This window comes from Clarias gariepinus, chromosome 18, assembly GCF_024256425.1.
Source record: "Clarias gariepinus isolate MV-2021 ecotype Netherlands chromosome 18, CGAR_prim_01v2, whole genome shotgun sequence".
NCBI classification, from domain to species: Eukaryota; Metazoa; Chordata; class Actinopteri; order Siluriformes; family Clariidae; genus Clarias; species Clarias gariepinus.
In genome coordinates this window covers 6,911,535-6,939,311 of record NC_071117.1, presented here as the reverse complement: position 1 = coordinate 6,939,311, position 27,777 = coordinate 6,911,535, and the positions used below count along the sequence as shown (strand labels likewise).

Genomic DNA, 27,777 nt, shown 5'->3' with positions numbered 1-27,777 from the left:
TAAGTTATATCCTACCCTCTATGCCTGGACGTGTTCCAGTGGTAAGATTGTGTGTTAGCAGACTTATAGGCTAACCAAACTCAATATAAACAAAATTTCATGGTGAGTAACACTTCAATTTACATCTAATAGTTCTACTAAAGTAATGAATTTGCACTTGTTTTATTGAGATATCTGCTCAGCAAGAGAGCTGATCGGAAAAACATTATTCAAGTTTTGCTAATTTGACCATTTGACTGTAAGCTACGTAATGTTAACTAATTTCAGTCACAGCCACAGTTTTTAAAATTCTTTTGTTCATTCACATATATGGCTGTGTGCTTCCACTGTAGGCAAATTGTAGTAGCAAAGAAGTAAAAGCAGAGTGTTTCTTTTATTTTAGTTTGCTTGTATTTTAGTTACTTTTGTAATACAATTCAATGTTAATATTTGTCTGGGTTTTGTGGTATTTTTCATAACATTAAAGGGTATGTAAAATGTTGGCATTGTGATTCTGACAGTATCACTGAGGTGTATGTGTCCACCTGAAATTAATATTTTGCATCAATAGTTATTCAATAGACATTATCAACCTAATGAGAAGTGTGTTTTGTAAGTTTGTCAATATTGTTTTAAAAAATGGGCTGTGAGTGCAAACTGTGTAAATGTATCTCTCTCATTGGAAATGACTGGTGTCATTCAGAGCTTAGTCTCTTGGAATGTTCTATGACCTGCTACTTGGCTTTTGACTGTTATATTTATAGAGATTTGCCTAACTTTTTTGTGATAGCATACTGTAATTTATGCTTAGTTATTCTTAATGAGGATCAGTTGAATTTTGAGTTTTTTATTTGCATTTTGTGCAAGATTTATATATAATTTGTTCACATACTCAACTGCAGTTGAAAATAAAAGCTAATTGCACAAAAATAATGGTTGAACTTATGTCTTTTTTTTATCTACTACATTAACAAAAACCACAAACCCTACATAAAAAGAAACCTAAAAAAATAAATCTATTTGGAGTCACTTAATTTTTTAAATGGTTGCTATTTGAAATTTTGTATAAATTATTATAGTAATTAAATAACATATAAAATTGCTTTAAAACAATATGGTAAAGCCATTTGGAGCAACATAATTTATACGAGTTATCAACTTAAAAACTTGCCTTTTGTCTAACAGTTAATAAGTAAGGGGTAATTAAAATAATCTTTGACTGAAGAGGAAAAGCTAATTCCCCCAACGCAAAGAAGCTTGTTGGTTCAAAATAATTTCAAATGAAGTTGTCATAACTCAAAAAGACTAATGCAAAACGTTGCGTTAATTTTTTTTGTTAAGTCTAAACATTTCTTCTTAGAGTGTACAGTATGGTGTGATATGATACTATTCAGGATGATATGATTTGATACAATGTGATACAAAAGATTATTATATGATATGATGTTAGCACTGCACCCACAAGGACAGAGGTATGACTCCGGGATACAGGTTCGAATCCCACCTCAGGGTCTGTGTGTGGAGTTTGCATGTTCTCCCCGCGCTTGATGGGTTTCCTCCCACAGTACAAAGACATGCAGGTTATGCTAACTGACGTTTCCTAATTGCTCGTAGTTCATCAATGAGTGTTGGAGTGTGTGTATGTGTGTGCCCTGGGATGGATTGGCACCCCATCCAGGGTGTGCCCCACCTCTTGCCCTCAGTCTTCTGGGATAGACTCCAGGCCCTAATACGATGTAATACAATATGACATGATATGATGCAATACACTATATTTTATATAGCAATTTGACACAATACAAAAAGATACAATATGACATGATACAGTGCAATACAATACAATAAAATATGATATGATATGATACAGTACAAAAGATGCGATACAATGTAATACAATACAGTATGAAAAGATACAATATGGCATGATGATACACTATAAGTAAATAAAATATGATATGATGCGATATAATATGACTCGATATAAAGCGATGCAATATAACACAATATGTTATGAAATGATACGTTACAATGTGATGCAATACAGCGTGATATGATACAATAGGATGCGATGAGATCAAGTGCACTTATAATCCTGTATTACCGTCACAGAAAATTGACGGGAATGCATAAAATCCGTAGGGTAATGACCAACAGCTCGACTCTGACCAGCGCCCCCTGCTGTATTTTAGCTTGTATTAACAGTATATTGTATTTCTTTTTTAGTCTTTCTGTCTTCTTCATTTTCTCACTCCCTAATATCTGTGTGCACTAATATCACAGTCACTCATCTCCACTCCCTCCCACAGTGCATTTCATTCCCACACACACACACTAAATTGCACCTCATCCAACGCCCCTACACGTAATGATCCCCATATGCTTTTTCCCTGTGGAATTACGAGCACACATCAGTAAAAGACACAGCAGGTCTCTGAACCACGTACAAAGCGCTTTCTGTGCGAGACGACTCCCGAGCGATCCCGCAGACCTTGAGCAGAGGAATGGGGCTGGTTGTGCGTCAGGAATGAGCGTCAATAAGAGCTAGAAGTCTTTAAGTAATGTGTTCAGTTCATGTTGTATGTCTTCTGTGCATGCCTGAGAGACAAAAAAAAAGGCACGTGTTTATGTGATATGGTAACAGCAAGCACTGCGCATGCTGCCGAGAGTAAAACGCACACAGACGAACCCCATCCATTAACTCTGCAACACAACAACAATCCATTAATCCCCTGACTCATATGATCGATGAACCCATACAGTCGATGCAGGCGTGTAACCGATGCCGACGAAAGAGGAAAGGACGTGAACTTAAACAGAAAACACAAACACCCCGAGCATCCGAGGTAACAAGGCCGGATTCGCTAAAGTTGATTTGGAAGCTAAATTGGACTAATTGGACTGCTAATGATTTTTAAAATGATTAAACACTAAGGAATCCATTAAACAGACCTCTTTGGCCAGTGCAACCTGAGTTAATTGAGGACTTGAACTTTTTCCTCATTCTCATGCAATAATTCATTTGAGGCCAAGTGTTACATTCCAGCAAAGTATTGAATGTAGGCCCTAGGGTTATAATAATTTGTTGCCACAACTTCGGCCGCCGTATATTATTTTGCAGCTGTGAAATCTGAGCCGTCTTGCAATATGAAGTCCCGGCGTCTATATAGTAACTTTTGACCTTGAAATATTAAAAAACACAGCCTTGCTGTATTAATTCCTGACCTTGATATATTAAAGTGTTGCCTCTGTAATATCAGTTCCTAAACACAAGATTTGAGTCGTAACCTTTATATTTATACGCATTCCTGGCAAAATTGATACCAATGGCCATAAATTAATCAAACAGCGTGAATGTTGTCATGATGTCATACATTTAAATGGCTTGAAATACTGGATTAATTCATAGCATCAATATTTGCACACTGTACAGGGTGGGCCATTTATATGGATACACCTTAATAAAATGGAAATTGTTGGTGATATTAACTTCCTGTTTGTGGCACATTAGTATATGTGAGGGGGAAAACTTTTCAAGATGGGTGGTGACCATGGTGGCCATTTTGAAGTCAGCCATTTTGGACCCAACTTTTGTTTTTGTCAATAGGAAGAGGGTCATGTGACACATCAAACTTATTGGGAATTTCACAAGAAAAACAATGGTGTGCTTGGTTTTAACGTAACTTTATTCTTTCATGAGTTATTTACAAGTTTCCGACCACTTATAAAGCAGTTATTATCAGTTTACATACTAATGACACGTGAGGAGCGGATAGAAATTGTGCGTTGATGTCTGGTGAACGCAGTAACCGGGTCATTGCAGCAGATTTCAATGCAAGACACCCTACGAGACCTACACCCATCTCCCATGCTACAGTTAGCAAACTGCTAATAACTGCTTTATAAGTGGTCAGAAACTTGTAAATAACTCATGAAAGAATAAAGTTACGTTAAAACCAAGCACACCATTGTTTTTCTTGTGAAATTTCCAATAAGTTTGATGTGTCACATGACCCTCTTCCTATTGAAAAAAACAAAAGTTAGGTCCAACTTTAAAATGGCCACCATGGTCACCACTCACCTTGAAAAGTTTTCCCCCTCACATATACTAATGTGCCACAAACATCACTAACCATTCCCATTTTATTAAGGTGTATCCATATAAATGCCCCCCCCCCCCTCTATATTAATTCCTTGCCACAAGGTACAGTCCACATGCAGGCTGCTTCAAGGAATTACGTTTGCATTGCTGATTATTACAACCTGACCTTTTATAACAAATAAAAATAAATTCAGGACATTTCTGTGTATGGTGAGTTGAATTTGTTCCACTTTTCAGAATCGTGGAGCACCGTACTGTTTTGTTTTTAAGCAGATACAATCAAACAGTGAAGGGGTTGACAATCCTGATGTCCTGAGCCTAGATGTCCTGAGGATCAAGTTCCTCCTTGCTGTTTTTCCACTTAGTACTGATCAGAGGGATTAAATAAATCAACATCCTTGACTCCATCCTCACAAACGACTCACGAAGCAACCAAGCAGCCATGTGTTATTTCCTCTGCATTACATTCACTAGAAACCTGAAAACCTCTTCTCCCCAATGCTTGTAATTCTACTACTCACAAATCAACTGCTGATTTTGGTGTACTGAACATACTGGACCTTAACTTGAACCCTGCTCTCTCATCTCCAAGCCCACAACACCAGCAATTCAATAGCCTTTTGCATACTTGCACACTTTGGGGAATTTGGGAACACCAGTTAGACTATTCTGCATGTTTTTGGATTGTGGTGAGAAACCGGAGTACCCGGAGGTAATCCACCAAACATAGTGAGAACATGCATACAGACACGAGGCGGGAATCGAACCTGGACTCTGGAGGCGCAATCAAAAGAAAATACAAGACCGCAGTCACAGGCCCTTTCAAAGGACTTAATTACCTTAGCAGCCACCTCTGAGGAAAAGTAAGTCCATTATATCTACCTTCTCCAGTGACCTACCAATCATCAAGGTGAAGTCAAGGTCAAGAAGACCACTAGTGCACAGTCTGGTTCATCGAACCATCAGGTCTACTTAAGTCACACCTTCAATTTAAGCACCAGTCACCTGATTTTTATAAAATACCCAGACTTGCTGTGCAAAATTAATCCAGTCTAAATAGCGCCTTTTAAAACTGATCTATAGCCTACGGTTTCAGGTAACATTTCCTTATCCATATGCAGATGATTGACAAATTCACTTTTCCTTCACAAGTCGAAAAAATATTAAACCCATGCGATATTGCTGGACTTTGTCTGAAAACTCCAGTTGAAATGACAGCTTTATGATGTTTGGCGCTATAAATGAAGACGTATACGAGAGACTTGTCCGGGGCCCTGCAAGTGAGGAAATGCCATTGAATGAAAGCTCAGAAGGTTTTTTTTTTTTTTTTTTGAAAGCTCAGCATAATATTTTCTCTTTAGGAGGCCAAGGATTCCTATCTTAACTTTACCCCTGCTGGTCACAGATATAGATTTCAGAACTGTTCCTGGCTCCACATTTGGTTTTGCTCAAGGCATTTTAGACAAGAATAACCAAAATAAATCAAACACAGGTGTTGTATTTTCATTTTCTTTTAAATATGAAGTCACTAATTCATTTGGTTTTACAAAACCTTTAATACTTAATTGTCCTGGTACTGGTATCTACTTGGTATCAATCGGTAGTCTATTCTAAAAGTATTGTACCAGAAAGGCTTTTTGAACATTGTAGACATTTCCGAATGAGATGGAAATATATATGAGATGATGGATTAAAGTTTACATTTTCAGATTTTTCATATCTACCTATGTTAAAATTAGAACATGCACCCTTTGTTTTTTGAACACACCCATTTTTTTCTCCAATGGATAAAATAGGAGAGTTGAGTCAGGAAGAAAATCCAGTGTAAAACCTGAGCCAAGGTGTTGTGCGGAGAGGGGTAGCTCAGTGGTTAAGGCATTGGACTATGGTCCAAAGGTCTCAGGTACAAACACCACCATCACCAAGCTGCCCCTGTTGGGCCCTTGAGCAAGGCCCTTCAACCTCAACTGCTAAGATGTATAATTAAATGTAATGTAAATCACTCTGGAGAAGACACCTGAAAAGAAACCCTAAAATTATACTCAGTGACATTAACAACCTTCAGCAGGCAGGACCCACAATCCATCTTTCGAAGGAGTCATTGAGAGCAGATCAATAGAGACCATACCACATACACATCAGCAGTAAGAGTAGGGCTGGAATTCACTAAGAAATACAGAGACAAGCCACAAAAGTTGACAACAAGCCACAAAAAATGCCAGAGTGTGGAGAAAGAAAGAATCGGCTCCTGACCCAGAACATACAAGCTGAGGGGTGAAGCGCGGTGGAGGTACCGCCATGGCATGACCTTGTTCCTTCTGGAACACTCTCGTTGATCTTTATTGACGATGGAACTTATGATGAAGGAATGTCATCATGCAGCAACACAACACAGGACTTCATCAGGGGGTTTAGACTGGATGAGTCCATTAGTAGACCCTTATCCAGCTAAGCAGCGTTTCATCTCCTGAAAATGGTGTGGGTTTGCAGACATGAAACTTGCAAAACATTCATCAACGTAATTTAACTGACTAATTTGTTTATTTCCTGAGACACACAACTAATTTCATTAAAACACAGTGGCTGCGTGGGTCTAAGCTGAGAATATCTGTTAAAGCAGACGAGACTGGAATTAAAACACAGACAAATTAAACAACCGTCAGTACCACACACACACACACAAACCTCTATGCATATTCTATGCTTATAAAAAAACTTGCATATGCATTAAAGCAAATAAATAACCAGAGCAGTCTGACAAACAGGCTGATTCGATTAATCTTTCATTTCCAAAAAAAAGAAGAAGAAAAAAAGCTTTTTCATTTCGACAAAACAGAGACACACAGCATAAACTCTGATGGTCTGGATCTTCTCACTTTATTGACCTCTCTCATCCTCTCTCACGCTCTCACTCTCTCTCACGATCATAAACAACCATGGCGCCCTCCACAGGCCACCGATTAGCATCAAAGTGTAAGAAGATATTGCGATTAACATCAGGTAAAAAAACAATACATGAGGACTTCCACTGGTAAATAAAATTTCAAAGGGAACTTTATGCATCAATTATCTATAACTCATCCATCCATCCATCCATCTAGGAACCTCAATCGTTCAACTAGGGAGCCTGGAGGCCAGTGGTAACTACTGTATTTACTCCAATTTTATGACCATGGTAGGACCTCCCGCCAACATTCACACACTACAGGTAATTTGGGAACGCCAATCAGCCTAATCTGCATGTCTTTTAGCTGCGGGAGGAAAACAAAACCATCAAGCACAGGAAAAACATGCAAACTCCATGCACACAGACTCCGAGACGGGAATCAAACCTTGGAATCTGGAGGTGCAAGGCAACAGTGCTAACCACTAAGCCACCGTGCTGCCAATTATTTATAGAAATTAATAATAATAATAATAATAATAATAATAATAATAATAATAAATCACACTGACAATAGTTCATAGTTCATTTAACAAACTATTTCTTTAATTCATGATTAAAAATATTCTCCATACATTTTCCAGCTTTAGTCTTTAATTACTATATATACTGTATAATAAACCTCATTAGTAGAAATTAATTCACTATATGATTCTCAGCTAAATCTCCAGCAATAAGTCTTCCAGCTGCAATCCCAGTCTGGCTTTGATTTCCAGTTTCATTACAAATCATTTTTTGTCAGTTTTTTTTTTTTTTTTGCATATCTATGACATACAGCATTAATCTTATTGTAAACTGAAGTTTCGAAGCACTACAGTAAACTTTGTTCTGCGGTATGAATTGGTCCTGGCTTTTACAGCCGATACAAATTCACACACACACACACAAACACAAATAAAATCAACTCTCGCATAGTTCCATTATTAAACTTTAAACTCTAGTAAATCTATAAAGGCTCTGACTCAGGAACATGGTGCGTTCGGTCTCACGTACTTAACCTCGGCAGTGGAAATGACTTTTAAAAGAAATATGATGACGCTGTAGTTATGACTCTGAATTATTAACTGGCTCATTTTCATTACTGGCCTGGACTTTTTGTGTTGCACAAAGTATTGGCACCCCATGCATTCAGCAGTATAAAAGGATGATCAAAGGATTGGTGAGTTTTATACAGTGCTGCTCATAATAATAATAATAATATGTGGACATTAACTGAACAAATCTAAATAAATAACTCTGTGCAACTGGAACGTAATTAAGCAAACAGAGTTTTTGCTTATTTTGATCAGTAAATTTCCATATCCATGGGGTTCGTCTTGAATATGTCAAAAAACAAATCCTCATCCCTGCAATTAGGCTTAGGATTTATTATTATTGATATATTTTTTTTTACATTGTACAGAAACATATCAGCCCCTTACTTTCCTCTCTAACACTTCTATGCACATCGGTTAAAAAGTCACGTACAAGCTGTAATTGTGAAACTTAAGAAACCTCGTTCACAGGACTGCTCTTCAAAAATAAGATATGGATTTCTGGGTTCTTAAAGCGTCATAGTAAGTTGAATACAAATGTATTGGAACCGCTTTGAAGTATAAATGTCGAGTTACACCAAATAAGTGGTTCTTGCAAATGTATTTTTTTTGTCCTTAGTTGTACTGTAGTTTTAACACTAATTTACAGTATGTTCACTCGCCATCACTGCCTTGATAGCCCTTAAAGAAATTACTGACTCAGGAAAAAGCAAAATCAGCTTAAGCATTAGAAACATATGGCAAAAAAAAATCCAAAATAATGAGGCTGAATGGTGAAGAATCTTTGACTCGAAAGCTGTTTTTTTTTTTAATCCCCCTAAAGCTGTTAATTACGTGATTCCTGGAGGCAACATGCAGAATGAAATAAACCTCTATTAGTCTAAAGGATGGGGAAAATCTAAAGCAACTGCTGCTTCTTTATACATGCTGGAAATTTAGATCAGGTTTATTTATTTATTTTTGGGTAAAAACATGAGCAGATGGTGTTGATTTAAAAAAGGGAGGAAAAAAAAAGTACCGAATATGGTTAAGATTCAATTACTTGTCATATGTACCTTACAGAACAGTGAACTTATTATTTTCACATATCAAAGTTAGGAAGCTGGGTATCAGAGCGCAGGGTCAACCAGGACACAGCGCCCCCTGGACATGACAGGGTTAAGGGTTTTGCCCAAGGGCTCAACAGTGGCAGCGTGATGGTGCTGGGGCTCGAACCGCCAACCTTTTCATCAACAACCTGGACGCCACTTGGAAGTAGTGGTAATGGGGGGCGCCAATACTTTGTGCAGGATAATCAGTGGGCTCTAGTTAAACAGAAAAGGCTCAATAGTGCACTGTAGTCTACACGGTGTGGTTTGGGACGCGCCCTCAGGGCTGACGAGAATGGTGATGTACCGTGACGTTACAATAATGCCCTATTATCATTCATTTAAGATATAACTCTATATGTTTGTGTGTGTGTGTGTGTGTGTGTGTGTGTGTGAGATAGAGGGCACATCCCAGATCCAGCTCGGCCCAGGCTCTTTACGGTGGTAGTGGGAGTGGCCAAAATGGTCAAAGTTCAGAGCTCACACTCAGCTGACCACCCTGATGCCAAAGTAGTTCCTCAGCTGCTCCAGGAACAGGAAGGTCAGAACCGTGTGAGGAACCAATCGGATCCCAGCTGGAACTAAACCCTGCAACGTGATTGGACGGTAAGTGAGAGATCGGAAACTTTAGAGCAAACATTTGTATAAGAATTTATTGCAACGAGAGGAAAAAGGTTAGAATTGTCGACCGCCCCATGTGTAAAGAAGTGTGTGTGTGTGTTTATGTGTACTGTATGTGTGTGTGAATTATGTCTGTGTACATTATCTGTTTATGTGTGGACAGTATGTGTATGTATGTTTATGTACAGTGAAACCTCGGATTACGAGTAACGTGGTTTACGAGTGTTCCGCAAGACGGGCAAAGTTTAAAAAAAAAAATCGACTTTAAAAACAAGCATTGTCTTGGTTTACGAGCACCGAGTATCCCGTATGCGCTGCTTGTTTTGACACCGAGCATCACATGATCACAACTGACCCAACAGTTTTTCTCTCTCTTACGCTGTGGAATTGTGGGTAATCATCTCCCCTGCTGGGTCTCTCCCTGGTATAATCAACATCCATGCACGCGTGTACTGTTTACTAAAACTCTGTGACCACGTGTGTGTGTGTGTAAAACATATTTTATTTTGTGTTTGTAAGCGTGTTTGTACAGCGTGTGTGTGTGTACGTGCGCGTGCGTATAAAACGAAAGCAAGTCTCATTAGAGGGCAAAGATCCATTTTTTCTTTCCGTAAAATCTTAAAATTTGGTTTACGAGTGTTTTGAAATACAAGGCCACTTCCGGAAAAAAATTATGCTCGTAATCCAAATTTTGTTTGCATGTGTATATGTGTGTGTACATGTGCATGTGTATATATATATATATATATATATATACTGTTTGTGTGTACTGTATGTACCTTGTAGAAGGCCAGTGGTCCTAGTTTTGCGATGTCGGTTAGACAATGCAGCACTCCCTATAAAACACACACATACACAAACACACAAAGTTGTTTATTTATCTATAACAGGACTAAATATTTTATTGATTTTATACCACAGCAATTATTCATTTATTATGTCACATGGTGCTGACAGGTTCACGCGCCAAACACACTGGACCCCATTCTGAACCCAAGAACTTCATTTTTGCCCTCATCTGATCCTGTCTTCCTGCTCCTCAGACGTCTCCACATGTTCAGGTTTAATCTTACAGTCTAAGTCTGAGGTTTTCGCTCCATCCGTCCAAAGCGTTCATCAGGGGAGAGTTTCCGTGTCACACTCATACTCACTCTGTACTCTCCTTTAGAGTTCATCAGTCGTGTCTTCACCACATCCAGCGGCTGACACAAAAACGTAGCACATCCTCCCTGAGAGAGAGAGAAAGAGAGAGAGAGAGAGAGTAATATAATATAAACAGGATGCACAAACCCAGACACAGGATATGAATAAACAAGTGGAGCTTAATGCTAATGGATCGGAGCAAGTCTAGTCGTTCTCATCACTAATGTGTTTGGCTAAAATATCCTTAAAATACACATCAAGCAGGTTAGAGAAGTACTAAAGAGAAATTATATACACACAGGTGATGTATACAGGCTTATGCAAAAGTTTGGGCACCCCTTGATAAATAACAGATTTTGGTGATTTTTTAATTAAAAAGATGTTAACACAGTCTCTGTGTATTTTCAGCAAACATTGTTGCATAGTTACTTCTTATGCCATACATTGAACAAAAATAAAAACATTATTGTGGCACTGTGCAAAAGTTTGGGCACCCTACATAATCAGTACTTAGTAACACCCCCTCTGGCAGATGTCGCAGCTTTCCAACGCTTTTTAAAGCCAGCTAAAAGTCTTTCAGTTCTTGTACTTCAGATTTTCTCCTATTCTTCCTTGCAAAAGGCTTCTAGTTCTGTAATATACTTTGGTCGTCATGCATGTACAGTTCTTTTAAGATCTACCCACTAATTTTCAGGGATGTTGAAATCAGGGGACTGTGATGGCCATCCCAAAACCTTCAGCGTAAGTCTCTTGAGGTGTTCCATAGTGGATTTCGAAGTATGTTTAGGATCATTGTCCTGTTGTAGAAGCCATCCTCTTTTCAGCTTCAGCTTTTTTACAGATGGTGTGATGTTTGCTTCCAGAATTTGCTGGTATATATTGGAACCCATTCTTCCCTCCACCCGTGCAGTGTTTCCTGTGCCACTGGCTGTAACACAACCCCAAAGCATGATAGATCCACCTCATGCTTAATAGTTGGCAAGGTGTTCTTTTCATGAAACGCTGCTCCTTTTTTTTCTCCACACATGCCTTTGCTGATTGTGGCCAAAGAGTTCTATTTTAACTTCATCAGTCCACAGCACTTGTTTCCAAAACGCACCAGGCTTCTGTAGATGTTCTGTTAAATACTTCTGACGTTGGATTTTATGATGGTGGCGCAGGTATGTTTTTCTTCTGCTGACTCTTTCATGAAGGTCTTGTGGAACGGTGCACCACCACTCCTGAGTCTGCTAAGATCTTTGCAGTCAAATAGGGGTTTTGATTTGTCTTTCTGACCAAAATACGAGCAGTTTATCTCAGAGAGTTTTCTTTTTATTTAGCAATTCATTTCTATACATGTTTTGAATTCTAAGTGGTAAAATGTTGCAATTCCTCGACTATCCTACAGGTGGCGAGCGCTAAGCTAATCAACCAGCACAGCAGCATCGCAGTAGCGACAAATTATTCCATAGAGTTTATTTAGAATTTTAATTAAATCAATACTGTATATATTGGCATGTTTATAAAATTGTGATACTTAGAGAAAGAATCGCGATACAAATCGAATCGGCTCCTAGGTATCATATTATCGTATCCTATGGTCCATGGTGATTTCGCCCCTTTTTGGCAAAAACAAATATAAATAAAAATTAAATGACGTTTAGCCCAAAGAGCTTTCGCTGGTTGAAAAATTCGTTTAAATGTGTAAACTCACTTCGCCTAGCTTTCCACTCGCACGAACAAAGTTTTGAGTGCAACTTAGCCGTTGTTCACTTCGGTTCGGCTCGTGTGGCGAAAATATTTCATATGTGGAGGCTAATTTCTTGCTAAATTCGTGAGAGGGGACATTCACGTGGAGAGGTTTCTCTGTATGCAATACTGCCGAAAGTATTCGCTCATCTGCCTTCACATGCATATGAATTTATGTAACATCCGATTCTTAATCCGCAGGGTTTAATATGATGTTGGCCCCGCCCCCTTTGCAGCTATGACAGCTTCAACTTCAGTCTTTAACTTTAAGTGTTCTGTCGGGTCGAGGTGCGGGCCAGTTAAGTTCTTCCACACCAAACTCACTCATCCATGTCTTTATTGAGCTTGCTTTGTGCACTGGTGCGCTGTCATGTTGGAACTGGTGTGAGGTTATTTTTCATGAGTTGTGCTTGGACCCTTACTTCCAGTAGAAGGAACTCCTAATGCTTCAGAGACATTTTGGACAATTTCAAGCTCCCAACCTTGTGGGAACAGTTTGGGGACACCCCTTTCTGTTCCAGCATGACTGCGCACCAGTGCACAAAGCAAGGTCCATAAAGACATGGATGAGTGAGTTTGGTGTTATGAGTCCTGACCTCGACCCAATAAAAACGCGCTTCTGGACTTCCCATGAACGGACTCCTAAACCCTGTGGAAAGCCCTCACAGAAGAGTTGAAGCTGTTATATCTGCAAAGGGGGCGGGGACAAAATCATATTAAATACTATGGATTAAGAATCGGATGTTACTCAAGTTCATATGCATGTGAAAGCAGGCGAGTGAATTTATATGAGTGTATATTACACATACGAACACTTACACAGATCATGCGGGAAAACGACAGACCTGGCAATGTTCACCCTCCAGGCTGTAATGCGACAGTATTTGAATATTACATTAAACTGGCTTAACTGGTTTAAAACTTGGCACATGATGAAGTACTGGCGCTTTCAGTCTCACGCACGCCATCATGTACATGTTGAACAATCCACCACTAGAGGGAGACATTTCTTTTTTTTTTAAGGTAAAAATTAAATATGGACAAAATACTACTACTCCTAGAAATAATTACTAACATTATTATTATTATTATTATTATTATTATGTTAATAATGCAATGCCATATTTAAAAGCAGAAACACTAATCCTACAAGCTGATTGGCTGTCATACAGTATTTTATAGTGTAATAACAATCCTGTCATATTCATAACCCTACTGTAAATGTGGTTCATCTTGTAAATCCCCCACCACCAGGGGGAGCACTTCACTTCCATTTCTTATCAACAAGCTCAGCTAACGTGGGATTTAAAACATAATGAAAACGTCATCAGAGACCCTCCGCCGCCCCGTGCTCGCGCAACGCAATTACGTCGTACGTGATTGATAACGACTCGTACTCGTCATGATCGGCCAATCGGAGGCCTCGATACTCACAGCGATGAAGCTGGACAGGAAGTGAGTGAGAATGTTGTCTCCCAGGAATCCCGTCGCCAACACCAGCTGCTTCGCCTGGTCGTAACACGCTAACTACACACACACACACACACACACACACACACACACACACACACACATATATATATAGAGAGATAATGATGCTAATTAGTGATGATTAAAGTCACATGTTCTAAACCTCTTATCATTTCCTCCTTTCGTCCCTCATCAATTAAACTAAAACAGCTTTAATTACATTTAATTTTTCATTAGAAATGTAATTATTTGTAACTGCACTCTGAACAAAAGCACCTGTTTTTTCTCGATTATAAAATATTATTTCACTTTTAAAAAAAAATTACATTCAACTTTTACTTCTACTTTTAACTTTTACTTCTACTTCTAACTTTTAACTTTTTTTACTTTTATTTCCCATCTGTATGGATCATTAAAATATTTATTTGATTTAGCATATATTTAGAAGTGTTTTTTCAGAAATGGTAACGCAGCCGCACGTCTCCGAGTCTCCTAGAACACACAGAGACACACACATGAGCGCGGCGTAACGGTGTGATTAACGTCTCTGACCTGTCCGACGGTCACCAGCGCCCCTCTGCTGCTCGCCATGGTGGCCCCTGAGAACAGTTTTCTCGTTCCCTCTGATGGCCACACACACACACACACACACACACACACACACACAGACTGTCAACAAACTGACCTGTTTGTTTCAAAAGACTTGTTATTAAAATCTGAAGTAAACTCACCCTCGTACCACACCCTGTACAGGCCGTCCAGAGCGTGCTTATAACTGAGGAACACACACACACACACACACACAAACAAACAATTTAAACTGAATGTCTCATTTCAATAAATGAGTTAGAACAGAGACAGATTTAGAGAGGTGCTGTAAAAAAAATCTCTGCTTTAGATTTAAACATGCAGTTAGTAACAAACCTAACTTTTTTTTTATTATTTGAATAAAATCAGATCCTGGGTAAAAATAAGTTAATGAAATTAAACGTAAAACATTAAATGAAAAAAAAGAAACTTATCATTTAGAAACGAAGTGTCGATCATTTTGGCTACAATGTATTTAACTTTTATCTTTTCATCCTTTAAAATGGCTAATATACAGACAGACAGAGAGACGACTAGACGGACCGACAGAGAGACAGACAGGCAGAAAGAGACAGACAGGCAGAAAGAGACAGCTCGAAAGACAGACCAACGAACAACTAGACAGAAAAATGAACGAACAAACAGAGTTAGACAAAAAGTGAGTTAGCTAGACAGACAGACAGACAGGCAGGCAGGCAGGCAGACAGGCAGACAGACAGGCAGGCAGGCAGGCAGGCAGACAGACAGACAGGCAGACAGACAGGCAGGCAGGCAGACAGACAGACAGACAGACAGACATGCAACTAAACAGACAGACCAGTAAAAACAGTCTGAAAAAAAGCAAGACGCCAGACAGACCGACAGATACCTAGACAGACAGCTAGTCAGAAAGACAGCCAGACAGACAGAGACAAACAGCTGGACAACTAGACAGAGAGACAAATAGATAACTAGGCAGAAAAACACAGCTAGACAGACAGACCAACAAACGGCTAGACAGATAAATGAAAGACATACAGACAGAGCTAAACAGACAGCTAGACAGACAGACAAGTAACTATTCAGGCAGACAGTGAGACAGACAGACTGACCGCTAGAAAAAGCAGAGAGAGCACTGGACATGCAGACAGAGAGACAGACAGAATGTGTGAACACAAACAGTTAGCTGGAGAGACAGACAGTCAGATTTCACTGTCTTCTCCACTAAGGTGAGTGTATTCCTCTGTAACTGCGCGTCCTCCTGTATTAGTCTTCTCTCTTCATCACCTCAGACAGGAGGATGTTTGTTTATCTCCTGATGTCAGTTCGTTACGGTTCTGTCGCTTTGAAATATAGCAGCTGATAACAGAGTGATGTCTGATATTATCGGCTATCCGAGTCACTCAAGCACCTCGATAAAGGATAAAAGTAAGTGTGTGTGTGTGTGTGTGTGTGTGGATTTATCATTGAAAGGACGCGTTACAGTAACACCTGTATCTTTACGTGTGTGAAGTGAATAAAGAGGAGACACGTGATGAGACGTGAGGTTAGAAGGTCAGAGGAGACGGACTCACTTCCTCCTGAGCTCGGGTGAGAGCTTCATGTCGTTCTGCATCCTAACAACAGTGACCACGGACAGGAGAGCCCACACACACACACACACACACACACACAAAGTTTGCAGGAATCACTTATAATTGCACATCTTTCAAAATACAAAAATTATTAACTAAATGTATAAATGTGTGTGTATGTGTGTGTGTGTGTGTGTGTGTGTGTGTGTGTGTACCTGACGTTAACCATGTCTGCTGGAGTCCCAATAAAACCTCCGGTAAAACCTACAGAGTCACGGAACAAACATATAAATAAGTGGACACACAGGGTAAAGAAAATAATAATAATACATTACAGATGGATGGACTGCTATACAGACAGAGAGAGAGAGAGAGAGAAACAGAAATAAAGACAAACAGAAGGACAGACAGAAAGACAGACAGACAGACAGAGAGACAGACAGAAAGACGGAGACAGACAGAAAGACAGAGTGACAGACATATAGACAGAGATACAGACAGAAAGACAGAGAGACAGACAGAAAGACGGAGACAGACAGAAAGACAGAGAGACAGACAGAAAGACAGAGAGACAGACAGAAAGACAGAGAGACAGACAGAGAGACAGACAGAGATACAGAGAGACAGACAAAGTGACAGACAGTGTGACAGACAGAGATACAGAGAGAGACAGACAGAGATACAGAGAGAGACAGACAGACAGACAGAGAGACAGACAGAGATACAGAGAGAGACAGACAGAGGGACAGAGAGACAGACAGATGGACAGAGAGACAGACAGAGATACAGAAAGAGACAGACAGAGGGACAGAGAGACAGACAGAGGGACAGAGAGACAGACAGATGGACAGAGAGACAGACAGATGGACAGAGAGACAGACAGAGGGACAGACAGCCTTGTACCAAGCACAACCTTTAAATGGAGTCTTTAGGACCCTGAGGAGTCTGAATGTAAGGTGTGAGACAACATAAGTGCAAAACACGTGACACGAGTTTAGCATCGCATGCTAATTATCACCCACTCAGGTAGTTTGTGTGTGTGTGTGTGTGTTGTGTGTGTGTGTGTTATAAGCAATTCCCAGATGACAGTGTAAATATTAAGCTGCTTAGGTCAGGTGATAATACCTTAATACCCCATGGGAGTTTATTAGGAAGTGCCAATGAGAGAGAGAGAGACAGAGAGAGAGAGAGACAGACAGAGACAGACAGAGAGAGACAGACAGAGAGAGACAGAGAGACACCTCCTCCACACAGCTGTGGTCTACTCCTCTTTTCCCAAAATAATGACACTGAATCAGGAGATAAGCACACACACACACACGAAACAGTTCATGTAGGCGACACTGTGACTCAGCAGAATGGTGTGTGTGTGTGTGTGTGTGTGTGTGTGTGTGTGTGTGTTACCTCCGAATGCCCCCAGCAGGACTTTCTGGTAGAAGGGCATTGGCCCCTCGCTGCCCATCATGTCCCTCACCGTCTCATAGATAGCAAACCTGGTCAGAGAGTAAGACATCTGCACAGAGACAGACAGAGTGTTAATGATGTCATGCAACACACGCACACACACACACACAGACAGACACACACACACCTGTCTGCAGATGGAGGCGCTGAGGCCGTTGTAGAGCGCCAGAACGCCGTCGTGCTTCACCACGTGCATCGCCATCCCCATCATCCTCATCTTCACCTCCTGCTGCGTCTGCAGGTGCACCTGAGGGCGACAACCTTCATCATCACCAACATCATCATCAACATCATCACCACTTCCTCCACCCCATTATCATCCCCATCATCCTCATCTTCACCTCCTGCTGTGTCTGCAGGTGCACCTGAGGGCGACAACCTTCATCATCACCACCATCATCATCATCATCATCATCATCACCACTTCCTCCACCCCATTATCACCCCCATTATCCTCATCTTCACCTCCTGCTGTGACCGCAGATGCACTTATAATTCTCAACATCCTCCTCCTCATACCCTGCCTCCTCATCATCATCCTCCTCCTCTTTATCCTTATCATCATCATCATCATCATCATGCTCCTCATCATCCTCATCCTATCCATACATATCTTTTAATCATCACTTTTGTGTGTATTTGATGAGAAATACTGGGTTGGTTTTATTCTATCAAATTGGTTGTAAATGGATCAAAAAACACAAAAAAACGAACAACAATTAATTGTTCATAATTGTTACCTTGGATAACGAGCATAATTCGTTCCAGAAACACTCGTAAACCAAATTTTATTTTCCCATAAGAAATAATGGAAACTTAAATTATTTGTTCTACAGGCCAAAAAAAATAAATACATAAAAATATTTATAATTATGAGTATAATTAATACAAAATATAAAGTAAAAATAAAACAAAATAACCTGCACTTTACCTTTAAAAAAAGGAAAAAAAAATTCCAACAGATAAGTGTTTCCGTTTATGCGCTGTGTGTGTGTGTGTGTGTGTGTGCACGCACATTACGCACACACACACACATTAACGGAGAGACTGTTTTATTGGGAAAATGAGCAAGGAACATTGCTAGTCACACTGGCGTGAGCGCATACTAATGGAATCACTGCTGTAAAGTTCGTAAAGGCGAGAGAGTCTCGCACAGACACTCTGCTCTGTTGCGATTCTTTTCAAAGGTAAAGTGAAACACGACAGGCTGATACAGAGAGGGAGAGAAAAAATAAATCTTTACCCTCTAATGAGACTTGCTTTTGCTTTATACGCGCGCACACGAGCGCTGTACAAACACGCTTACAAACACAAAATAAAATATGTTTTACACATACACACGTGGTCACAGTGTTATAGTAAACAGTACATGCGTGCACAGATGTTGATTATACCAGTAAGAGACGAGCACTAAGACTAACACTGAGATGATTACCCACAATTCCGCAGCGCAAGAGAGAAAAAAACTGTTGGCTCAGTTGTGATGCTCGGCATCAAAACAAGAAGCACATGCGTGATACATGATACTTGGTGCTCGTAAACCAAGACAATGCTCATTTTTCAAGTCAAAATTGATAAAAAAATCTTTGCACACCTTGCGGAACACTCGCAAACCACGTTACTCATAATCCGGGGGTTCCACTGTATTTAAGAAACAGAATTTACTTTAATTAGAAACAAACAAAAACTATTGCAGCAGTAAGTGTCTGGCATTCTACTGATCAGTTTTCCTGGACTTCCTGCGGCACTTCCCAAAGGCCTTCAGTGCCACCTGGGCAGCAGTGTCCTCGATCTCCTCAGTCCAGCTTCTCACACACCCTCCCGATCGGGTTCGGCTCGGGTGATTGATCTGGCCGAGACATCAAAGGGAGTTTACCAGTTAATTTCATTTCCAGATAAATCTTACACATCCAGGAAGAATGCTTGGGGTCATTGTCTTGCTGCACAATGACGTCAGATCAGATCAGATGGAACGACATCAACCTCCCTGACGGAGTTCAGCAGGCATCCATCATCTACTCAAATAAAAATTTTATCTGTACACACTGTCTTGCTTGTTTCTCCAAGATTAAGGATCAGTGAGGACACTCATAAGTACTTGTTTTCTTGGGCAGATGTGCACTTGGGACTCCCGCTGCGTCTTCCGTCCTGATTGGATCCGGTTGCATGGTGTCTCTGGAGAGTATAGCGCACACACCTTCGAATGGAGTTTTTAATTTCTCTGGTAATCTCACAGAGAAATAATTATCCTTTCTCAAGACAAAAACAAACCTGTGAGTTTCTAAGGAATCTGATTTTGTTTGGCCAGTTTTAGTTTCATCTTTCCCACTCTCACTATAGAGGAACGCAAATTATTGCATTACTGGACATGGACTTATTTCAACACCAGCCACGCTGAAATTTCTGGAGAAACGAATCATTGCAAAAACTTTAACAGTGATTAAGCAGCTAACAGCCAAAACATGGTATCGGTGCTAAAAAGTGTCTCAACTAGGGTGAAAAAGTGAATTTTCACATAGGATCATATAACACCAACATTTTTAATAACTCTTAACGCTTCTTATTTCCTGATCCATGCTTCGTGGATTTATTATTATTTTTTTTTCTAAATATGCATGAACATTTATATTTTTATCAGATAAAAAGAAACACATTCGCTAAATACAGTTTCAAACCCTTTTATGTTTTAGAATCCGGAACTTATTTGAATTCAAATCTTTTAACGGTCCTAACGGTCATTCAGATGACACTTTCACATGAAAAGACATAAACCTAAAAAGGTCTTTTATACTAAAATGATACATTGTTAAGATATTGGAACATGAATTCGACATGGTTACGGACACTACAGATTTATTTATTTATTTATTTTGCTTTTTAACCATCTCTCATGTAAAGTACTATGGTAGTGGTGTGTGTGTTAACAATAACTATTGAGCAGATTCCAAAAAAGCTATTTTAACTAAAAAAAAAACCTGTAGTTTTCTATGTTTAATTTCCATATAACATAAGCTGTGTATTCCTTCATTTTGCACAGAATGCTTTAACTTGAACAACAGTGTTTGCAGGTCACGTGCCTCCAGAAGCGTACACCAAATTTTAGTATCAATACTCATAAAGTAATATGAATAATTAGCATTTTAAATGATTATTGTTTGAAGTGAGACAGTATAACACTGAGAATTGGCCATTTTTGGGGCACAAATGAAATCATCTCTCCAAAACGCCTGAAGTTAACTGGACATTTTTAGTAAAGCGAGATCGGTCACTTCAGTGGTGCATAAACATCACAAGGAGCTTCTTTAGCCGCACACGTTCTCTGTTTTACATGTATAACATTAAACAAACATTTTTTTTGGCTTTGAAGTTTTAGACGTGATCCCTGCTGATTAAATTCTTACGGATGAATAAAGAACAAGTTTTCTGGGTTTTGGCTTTTTTTCCTTTTTTACATTTCAGCACAAACATGTCGACACGTCGTGGTGTTTTTCTTTCCAGTGCATTTTATATCCGTGCTGTTGCTTTAAAAGAGCTCACACACACACACACACACACACACACACACACACACACCTTCCCTTTCTTGTTCTCCCTCATGCTGAGTTGTGTCTTTTTTCACTTTCATTCAAATCAGCATAACTTTTTTTTTTTTTTTTTTTTTTTTACACACACACACACACACACACACACACACACACCACCATATCTTTTGTTTGGTCTTTCTGGTTCACAAAGTCATTCCATATTCTCTCTCTTCACACACACACACACACACACACACACACACTGAAGACCAACAGCACACACTAACACTCTTTTTTTAAACACGTTTAAAGCTTTTTTTGTAGCTTGTGTGTGTGTGTGTGTGTGTGTGTGTGTGTAAAAATAAAAGTGTGCTGATTTGATTAAAAGGGAAAAAAGGCCTACAGAGTGTGTTGGTATGTAAGAGCTGTGTAGTGTTCAAACCCCTGCTAGTAGAGGTCAGTGTGAGTGTTACATCACAGGAGTGTGTGTGTGTGTGTGTGTGTGTGTAAGAATCCTCTGCTCTGTCCTGTATAATCACTTAAAGACCTCACAGCTCACGGTGACTCAGCGAGTCTTATCAGGAAGCTAAATAACTCAACTGTGTCTGTCTGTCTGTGTGTGTGTGTGTGTGTGTGTGTGTGTGTCCCCAATTAATTCCTCACACACGCATGCTGGACTGTAGTGCACAAAGACACACAAGTGCTGACATGTCAGTAAGTGAAAGAGTCGAGACATACACAAACACAAATTATTTGTGTCCTGCTATTCCTGATATACTGTGCTGTGTGTGTGTGTGTGTGTGTGCGTGCACACATTGACTGGAACAAGGCCAAAGAGGCCAGCTGCAACTCAAGAGACAGAGGAGAGAATGTGTGTGTGTGTCTTGTTCTGTGTCTCTCCTGTCTTTTCTCTGAGATATGTTGCTCTGTGTGTGTGTGTGTGTGTGTGTGTGTGTGTGTGTGTGTGTGTGTGTGTAATTAAGGAGAGTGCGATTTAGAAGTCAGTCATTTAAAATGGAATTACTGTCCTGCTCAGCACTCTCTCTAGCTCTCACTTCTTCACACACACACACACTGTATTTTTCAGTGTTACACCAGTTGTGTGTTAGTAACTAATTGCACAGTTATTGCACAAAATAAAATGAGAAATGAAACTACTGTCCTGTCAGAGGTCACCATCTCTAAACACACACACACACACACACACACACACACACACACACACACACACACACACCTCTCTCAGAACAGACTGAACAACTGTCGCCGTCTCGTCTCGACTCTGAGATGCTCTCCATTCAAATTAACCTCTGACTGCTTCTCTTCCTGTCTCACTCTCTGTCTTCCACCCTGTCTGTTTCTTTCTTTCTTCCACCTTGTCTCCCTCTGTCTCCCCCCCCCCCCCCGTCTCCCTCTGTCTCCCTCTGTCTCCCCCCCGTCTCCCTCTGTCTTTTCCCCGTCTCCCTGCCTCCTTCTTTCCCTGTCTACCTCTCTCTCTCACTTGCTCCGTCCCACTTTCTTCCTCCCTGTCTCTTTCTTTGTCCCCGTCTCCCTCTCTCAAGTCACACTCAGCCATCGCTTATTCAGAACGTATAAATAACCGTGTTGAGAATATGGGATGCCAATCGGGTAATAAACACAACAAATTTTCACTTAATTTGCTATCATTCATTTTTCTAAGATTTAAACATTAGGCAGGCAGCACGGTGGTGCAGTAGTTGGCACTTTCGCCCCACTCCTCCTCCAGGGTCCGGGTTCGATTCCCGCCTCGGGGTCTGTGTGCATGGAGTTTGCATGTTCTCCCCGTGTTTGGTGGGATTCCTCTAGGTACTCCGGGTATCTCCCACAGTCCAAAGATTGGACTAATTGGAATGTTTGCCATGTGATGGATCGGCACCCCGCCCAGGGTGGACACCACCTCATGCCTAAAAACTCCTTTGGTTAAGGTACAGTGACCCCCGTGACCCTGTATCAGGATACGCGGTATAAAAGATAAATAATGTTGTGAGTCTTTTGGTTGTTCCCCTTGAGGTGTCGCCACAGCGGACCATCCCATCCGCACACAACTTGGCACAGGTTTAATGCCGGAAGACCATGTTGACGAACCCATCCCATGTTATGCGGGCTTGTGACCGGCACTGCATCCAGGGGCTGAGGTTGTCAGAATTTAACCCGGGTCTTCTGCATGGCAGGTGAGAAACCTACCACTGAGCCAGCAGATGAATGAATAAATGAATGACTGAACATTAAGTAAATGAAATTTATGGGTGATGAGGATTGTCCAGGTTTGAGAGAAGTTTAGACAACGTCCTCTCGGCTCCGACATGAACAGGGTCCAGCTCTATTCCCAGGACAGAACCGGGTCTTCTGATTAATTTGTCCAGCCCTTAGAGACCACCACAATAAAGATGGCACTACCCACCACAGACTCACAGAACATCTGCAGAATGATACTCCAGACATTGCCTTCTCAGAAAACACAGCCGACTCTGGGCTTTCTAACATTTACATTTAGGCATTTGGGCAGACGATCTTATCCACAACGACTTACAATGTGCTTTGAAGTTTCCGTCATTGGATTGATCCTCACACTGGGTTACTAGATCACTAGAAGTACTGATTCTTCTAAAGCGATGTTGTGTTTATTACCCAATCCATTGTATTATCTGAATGGACTCGCAGCTGTTTATTTGTCCTCTGAAACGACTTCAACTTTCTCACACAAGACAGATCATAGATTTTCTAAAGTCCACCAATAGCTCCTTTGTTTTCCTGATATCGAGCTGTAGTCGATTATATTTACACCAGATAACAAAGTTGTCCCTTATTCTCTGGTATCACCTCCCTGAGTACCTGAGTACACCTACACTCAGGATCAGAACCGTCACAGAACTGTACCGACGTGTTTGCACATGATCAGAGGTATTATTATTATTATTATTATTATTAATTGTCCGTATTAAATTACTTTATTACTCATCGTGAGTCAACACAACACTTTATTACTTTACAATCCCTAACCTTGATGGAGTTTGATTTCCGGCCTGATATAAAGGCTTTATTGTGTAGCCCGCTGTGTGCGATTGCTGTCCAGCCTTAGCGTTTTATAGCCGATTGCAGCAATCAACTCCTCCACTCCGTCTTTATCAGCAACAACCTGATAAAACAACAGACTCGAGGGTTTGTTCTGCACGACTCTCTGCTTCGTTGCAATGTGTGAATACTAATGTAAGGTTAGTGTGGAAGGGGGCGCGGCTTATACTTAATATTCCCACGGATTGCCCCCCCCTACATAATCGCCATTAAAAATATATGAAAACATAATTCTACATCTTTATTATAACCAAATGTTACGTTAATATTATAACAAGCCGTAGCCACGTGACAACGTTTGTGCAAACATGAATTCGGTTCAATAAATCTTTTATTAATATAGCGCTTTTAACTACATATTGCCGCATTAAATGCATTTTTGGTGAGTTTATTTTGATCTGAACTAAAACAATAACTAAATATAAAACCAGATTTTACTCAGTATGGGTTTACGCAATTTTTTTTGATAAATGTGCATTTTTATATTGTTGATTTTATGATAAAAATATATATATATTTTTTTTTAAATATTGTCATATTTCATGCGGTATGTATAAAGATGTTGATTAAAACAATGATTTACATATTTATTTACAATTTTTATTAAGTGTAAACATTTCTTTTCCTAGTACATGACAAACACCTGCAAAATAAATGTGCCACTAAAGAAATACTATGTGCCAGTTTTTCTTTAACAGTCATGACTAGGACTTGTTATAATGGTCATGTCGTTGGGGGGTTAACAAATCATTGCCAGGGAACTATAGCTAAGGTATGGACGATGTGACGACACTGGATTCTTGCACTTAATCTATTATTTATAAGGTTATGAGGTCTTAACCTATGATCTTCTTTCTGTATTTGTGAAGTCGTGTGTTGAACCCGGGCGAGAAACCTACCACCAACGGCACGTAAACGCAAACATGTGGGAAAACAAACAATAAGTAAATTTCAGTCTGACTGCAGCGATAAACAAATGTCTACATGGAAGAATCGCAAAATGTCCCTGAATCAATGTTTCCTTCCATCACTACAAATATATACTGTATATATGTATATTTTCAGCGTGATATTTAACTAAAAATTAGACGATGAAATGGCAAAAATAACAAAATAGCAGGATTGATATACATACAACACAACATAAACACAACATCACACAGACGTTAAGGCAACAGCTCATCCACGACCTTCACCAGTCCATGGCTTCTGACCTCTATGGCTATCCACAGCACAGCGCTGCGTCATTCCGCGCTGCAGCGCCGCGCGCGCGCACTCGCTCGCTCGCTCTCCTCACCTTGACCAGGTCCAGCGGGTGCGTGCAGCACGCCGCTCCGCACGAGGCGATGCCGCCGAAGTACCAGCGCGAGATCCGCTTCTCGGTCATGTTCCCCCTGTGGTACCGGTACAGTGTGTGTGTGTGTGAGTGTGAGTGTGTGTCACTGATAATCCTCCTCAGCGGTGATCGGTGAAAGCATGAGCGCCGCGCGACAACATCTCGTTACAAAGTTCACCAACGGGCCAATGGCTGGCGCTCGCGCTTAGGGACGGCCCCCTGTGTGTGTGTGCGCACGCGCGCGCCTTTGTTGCGTTTTAACTGCAATCGGTTATTAACAATTCACGCGCGAGCCCGGGCTCTTTCACGCGCTGCTCTCTCGCTCTCACTCTCCGCGCGCGCGACCCCTGTTACTTCCGGCTTCACGGAAAATCCGTCCACGAGCTCTTAAAGGGCCAGGCGCACTGCAGTGCGCTGGAAGGCAGAGACCCTGTCCTCTTTAAACTTCAGCAATATCGAGAAACAATTATAATTCCTGTTTCCTGTTAAACACCTCATTCAGTTTCAGTTAAAGAAAAGTAATGTGTACGCTATACATATTTCATGAACTACTGTACACGCTCGGTGGTCACTTTATTGTTGACCTGGATTAGAGCTTTTCACATAAATTTGGAGAGATTCTGAAGAGATTCTCAAAGCCCTACTGCGCATGCCCAGTCAGTTTGTCTAACACTAACCAGTAGAGATGGAGGGAAAAATACTGATTCAGTTATAAATGTTTTTTTTTTGTGTGTGTGTGTGTGTGTGTGTGTGTGTGGTGATTATACTGACTCCAGTTATATTTTTAAAGGGGTTATAATTGTAGTGATGGTGAGGTTTCATCAAAAGGTTCATTTCATTGAGCCTCATTCAAGAGCTCATTGTACTGCCATCTAGTGGACAGATTTATGTAGCAACTAGATTGTGAAAAATTAATATGGACCTTCAGCTGCAAATACTGTATTGCTGCATTCATCATTGACATTTGTGTGTGTGTATGTTTGAAAATCCACTGTTTAAGGAAATGTCTATGCACATAATCACCATCTCCGAATCATAACTGAAGATCTGTAATAGAAAGGAAAAGTGAAGAACAAATAGCAAATTTGTTTCCTTTCTTTCTTTTTTACTTTCTTCTTTAAAATATAAACATGAAAATAATTAACAAGCCACTGTTTGGAATATCTGAACAGACTATATACGTATATCCGCCATTCAGTGTTAAGGATTCAATACACAAGTCAATGATTAAAACACACAATAAGGAAAATAAATGGAGAAGAAGTAAAAAAAAAATAGATACAATAACACTAGAGTTTATGAGGCTTTATTTGGACGTGGCCCATTCTGCTCGATACAAGCATTGGAGTTTCTGCATCATAGTAACATCATTACAGAATTGTCAGGGCAATTCTTTAAAATCTAATTATATGTCCAACCAGTTGAGGGTGGAGGGCCTTGCTCAATTCCCCAACAGTGGCAACTTGAACCTGGTTTTGAACCTGGGACCTTCCAGACCACAGTCCAATGCCTTAACCACCAAGCTACCCCTGCCCTACCTGAAAGTTACCAATATCACCAATTTCCAACACTTTAATCATATTTTTGCATATATGAAAACATTTAGAAAAGATGCGTAAATTAAGTAAAATATGAAATAAATAGACATTAAACCTCTACTTTACCTTAATTTATGATTTCTCCTGGCACTGGTTGCTTTAAAAACTGAACTCAAACTGGCTCTCTTTTCTTCTTGCTATCGCCTTTGCTAACATTCCTGAGATCCATGGTGTTATGCCTTCACCAAATCAAGTGAACCACTTACATTCATTGGCTTGTATGCCAAAAATGCTTGGTGAATGCAATGAATGCTGGGGTACCACTGTACTTGTCGCCGGTCTTTTGGCTGACACCTACCTGTACACCTGTCTGTTAGATTATTTGAATCATTTAACCAGCCAATCATTTAAACATACGGGTTGTGATGTATTTCACAAACAGACATTTGACTTTTAAGAAGCGCCTTCATGGAAACAAAACCCAATATTGTCACATGACTGTTTATGGTGTAAATATATGTATGTGTGTGTGTGTGTGTGTGTCGTGTCATTGTCACCTGTATGTACGCACATGA

At 40.2% G+C, this 27,777-nt stretch overlaps 1 protein-coding gene across 2 annotated transcripts; it reads right to left on the bottom strand.

The window, feature by feature from the left end:
- Positions 1 to 7,546: 7,546 nt before the first annotated feature.
- Positions 7,547 to 26,007, bottom strand: slc25a10b (solute carrier family 25 member 10b). 2 transcript variants are annotated; one of them, XM_053477443.1, is made up of 12 exons: positions 25,626 to 26,007; positions 18,053 to 18,076; positions 17,839 to 17,934; positions 17,652 to 17,760; positions 16,463 to 16,511; positions 16,248 to 16,289; positions 14,838 to 14,881; positions 14,659 to 14,729; positions 14,071 to 14,163; positions 10,917 to 10,994; positions 10,545 to 10,601; positions 7,547 to 9,732 (listed from the first exon to the last, which is right to left on the bottom strand). In XM_053477443.1, the coding sequence occupies exons 1-12, from the start codon at positions 25,713 to 25,715 to the stop codon at positions 9,631 to 9,633; spliced, it is 855 nt and encodes a 284-aa protein (XP_053333418.1). In that variant the 5' UTR covers positions 25,716 to 26,007; the 3' UTR covers positions 7,547 to 9,630. The 2 variants fall into 2 exon arrangements, with proteins under 2 accessions (XP_053333418.1, XP_053333417.1); XM_053477442.1 differs by lacking the exon at positions 18,053 to 18,076 and having other exon boundaries at positions 17,839 to 17,958; positions 25,626 to 26,006.
- Positions 26,008 to 27,777: the final 1,770 nt, after the last annotated feature.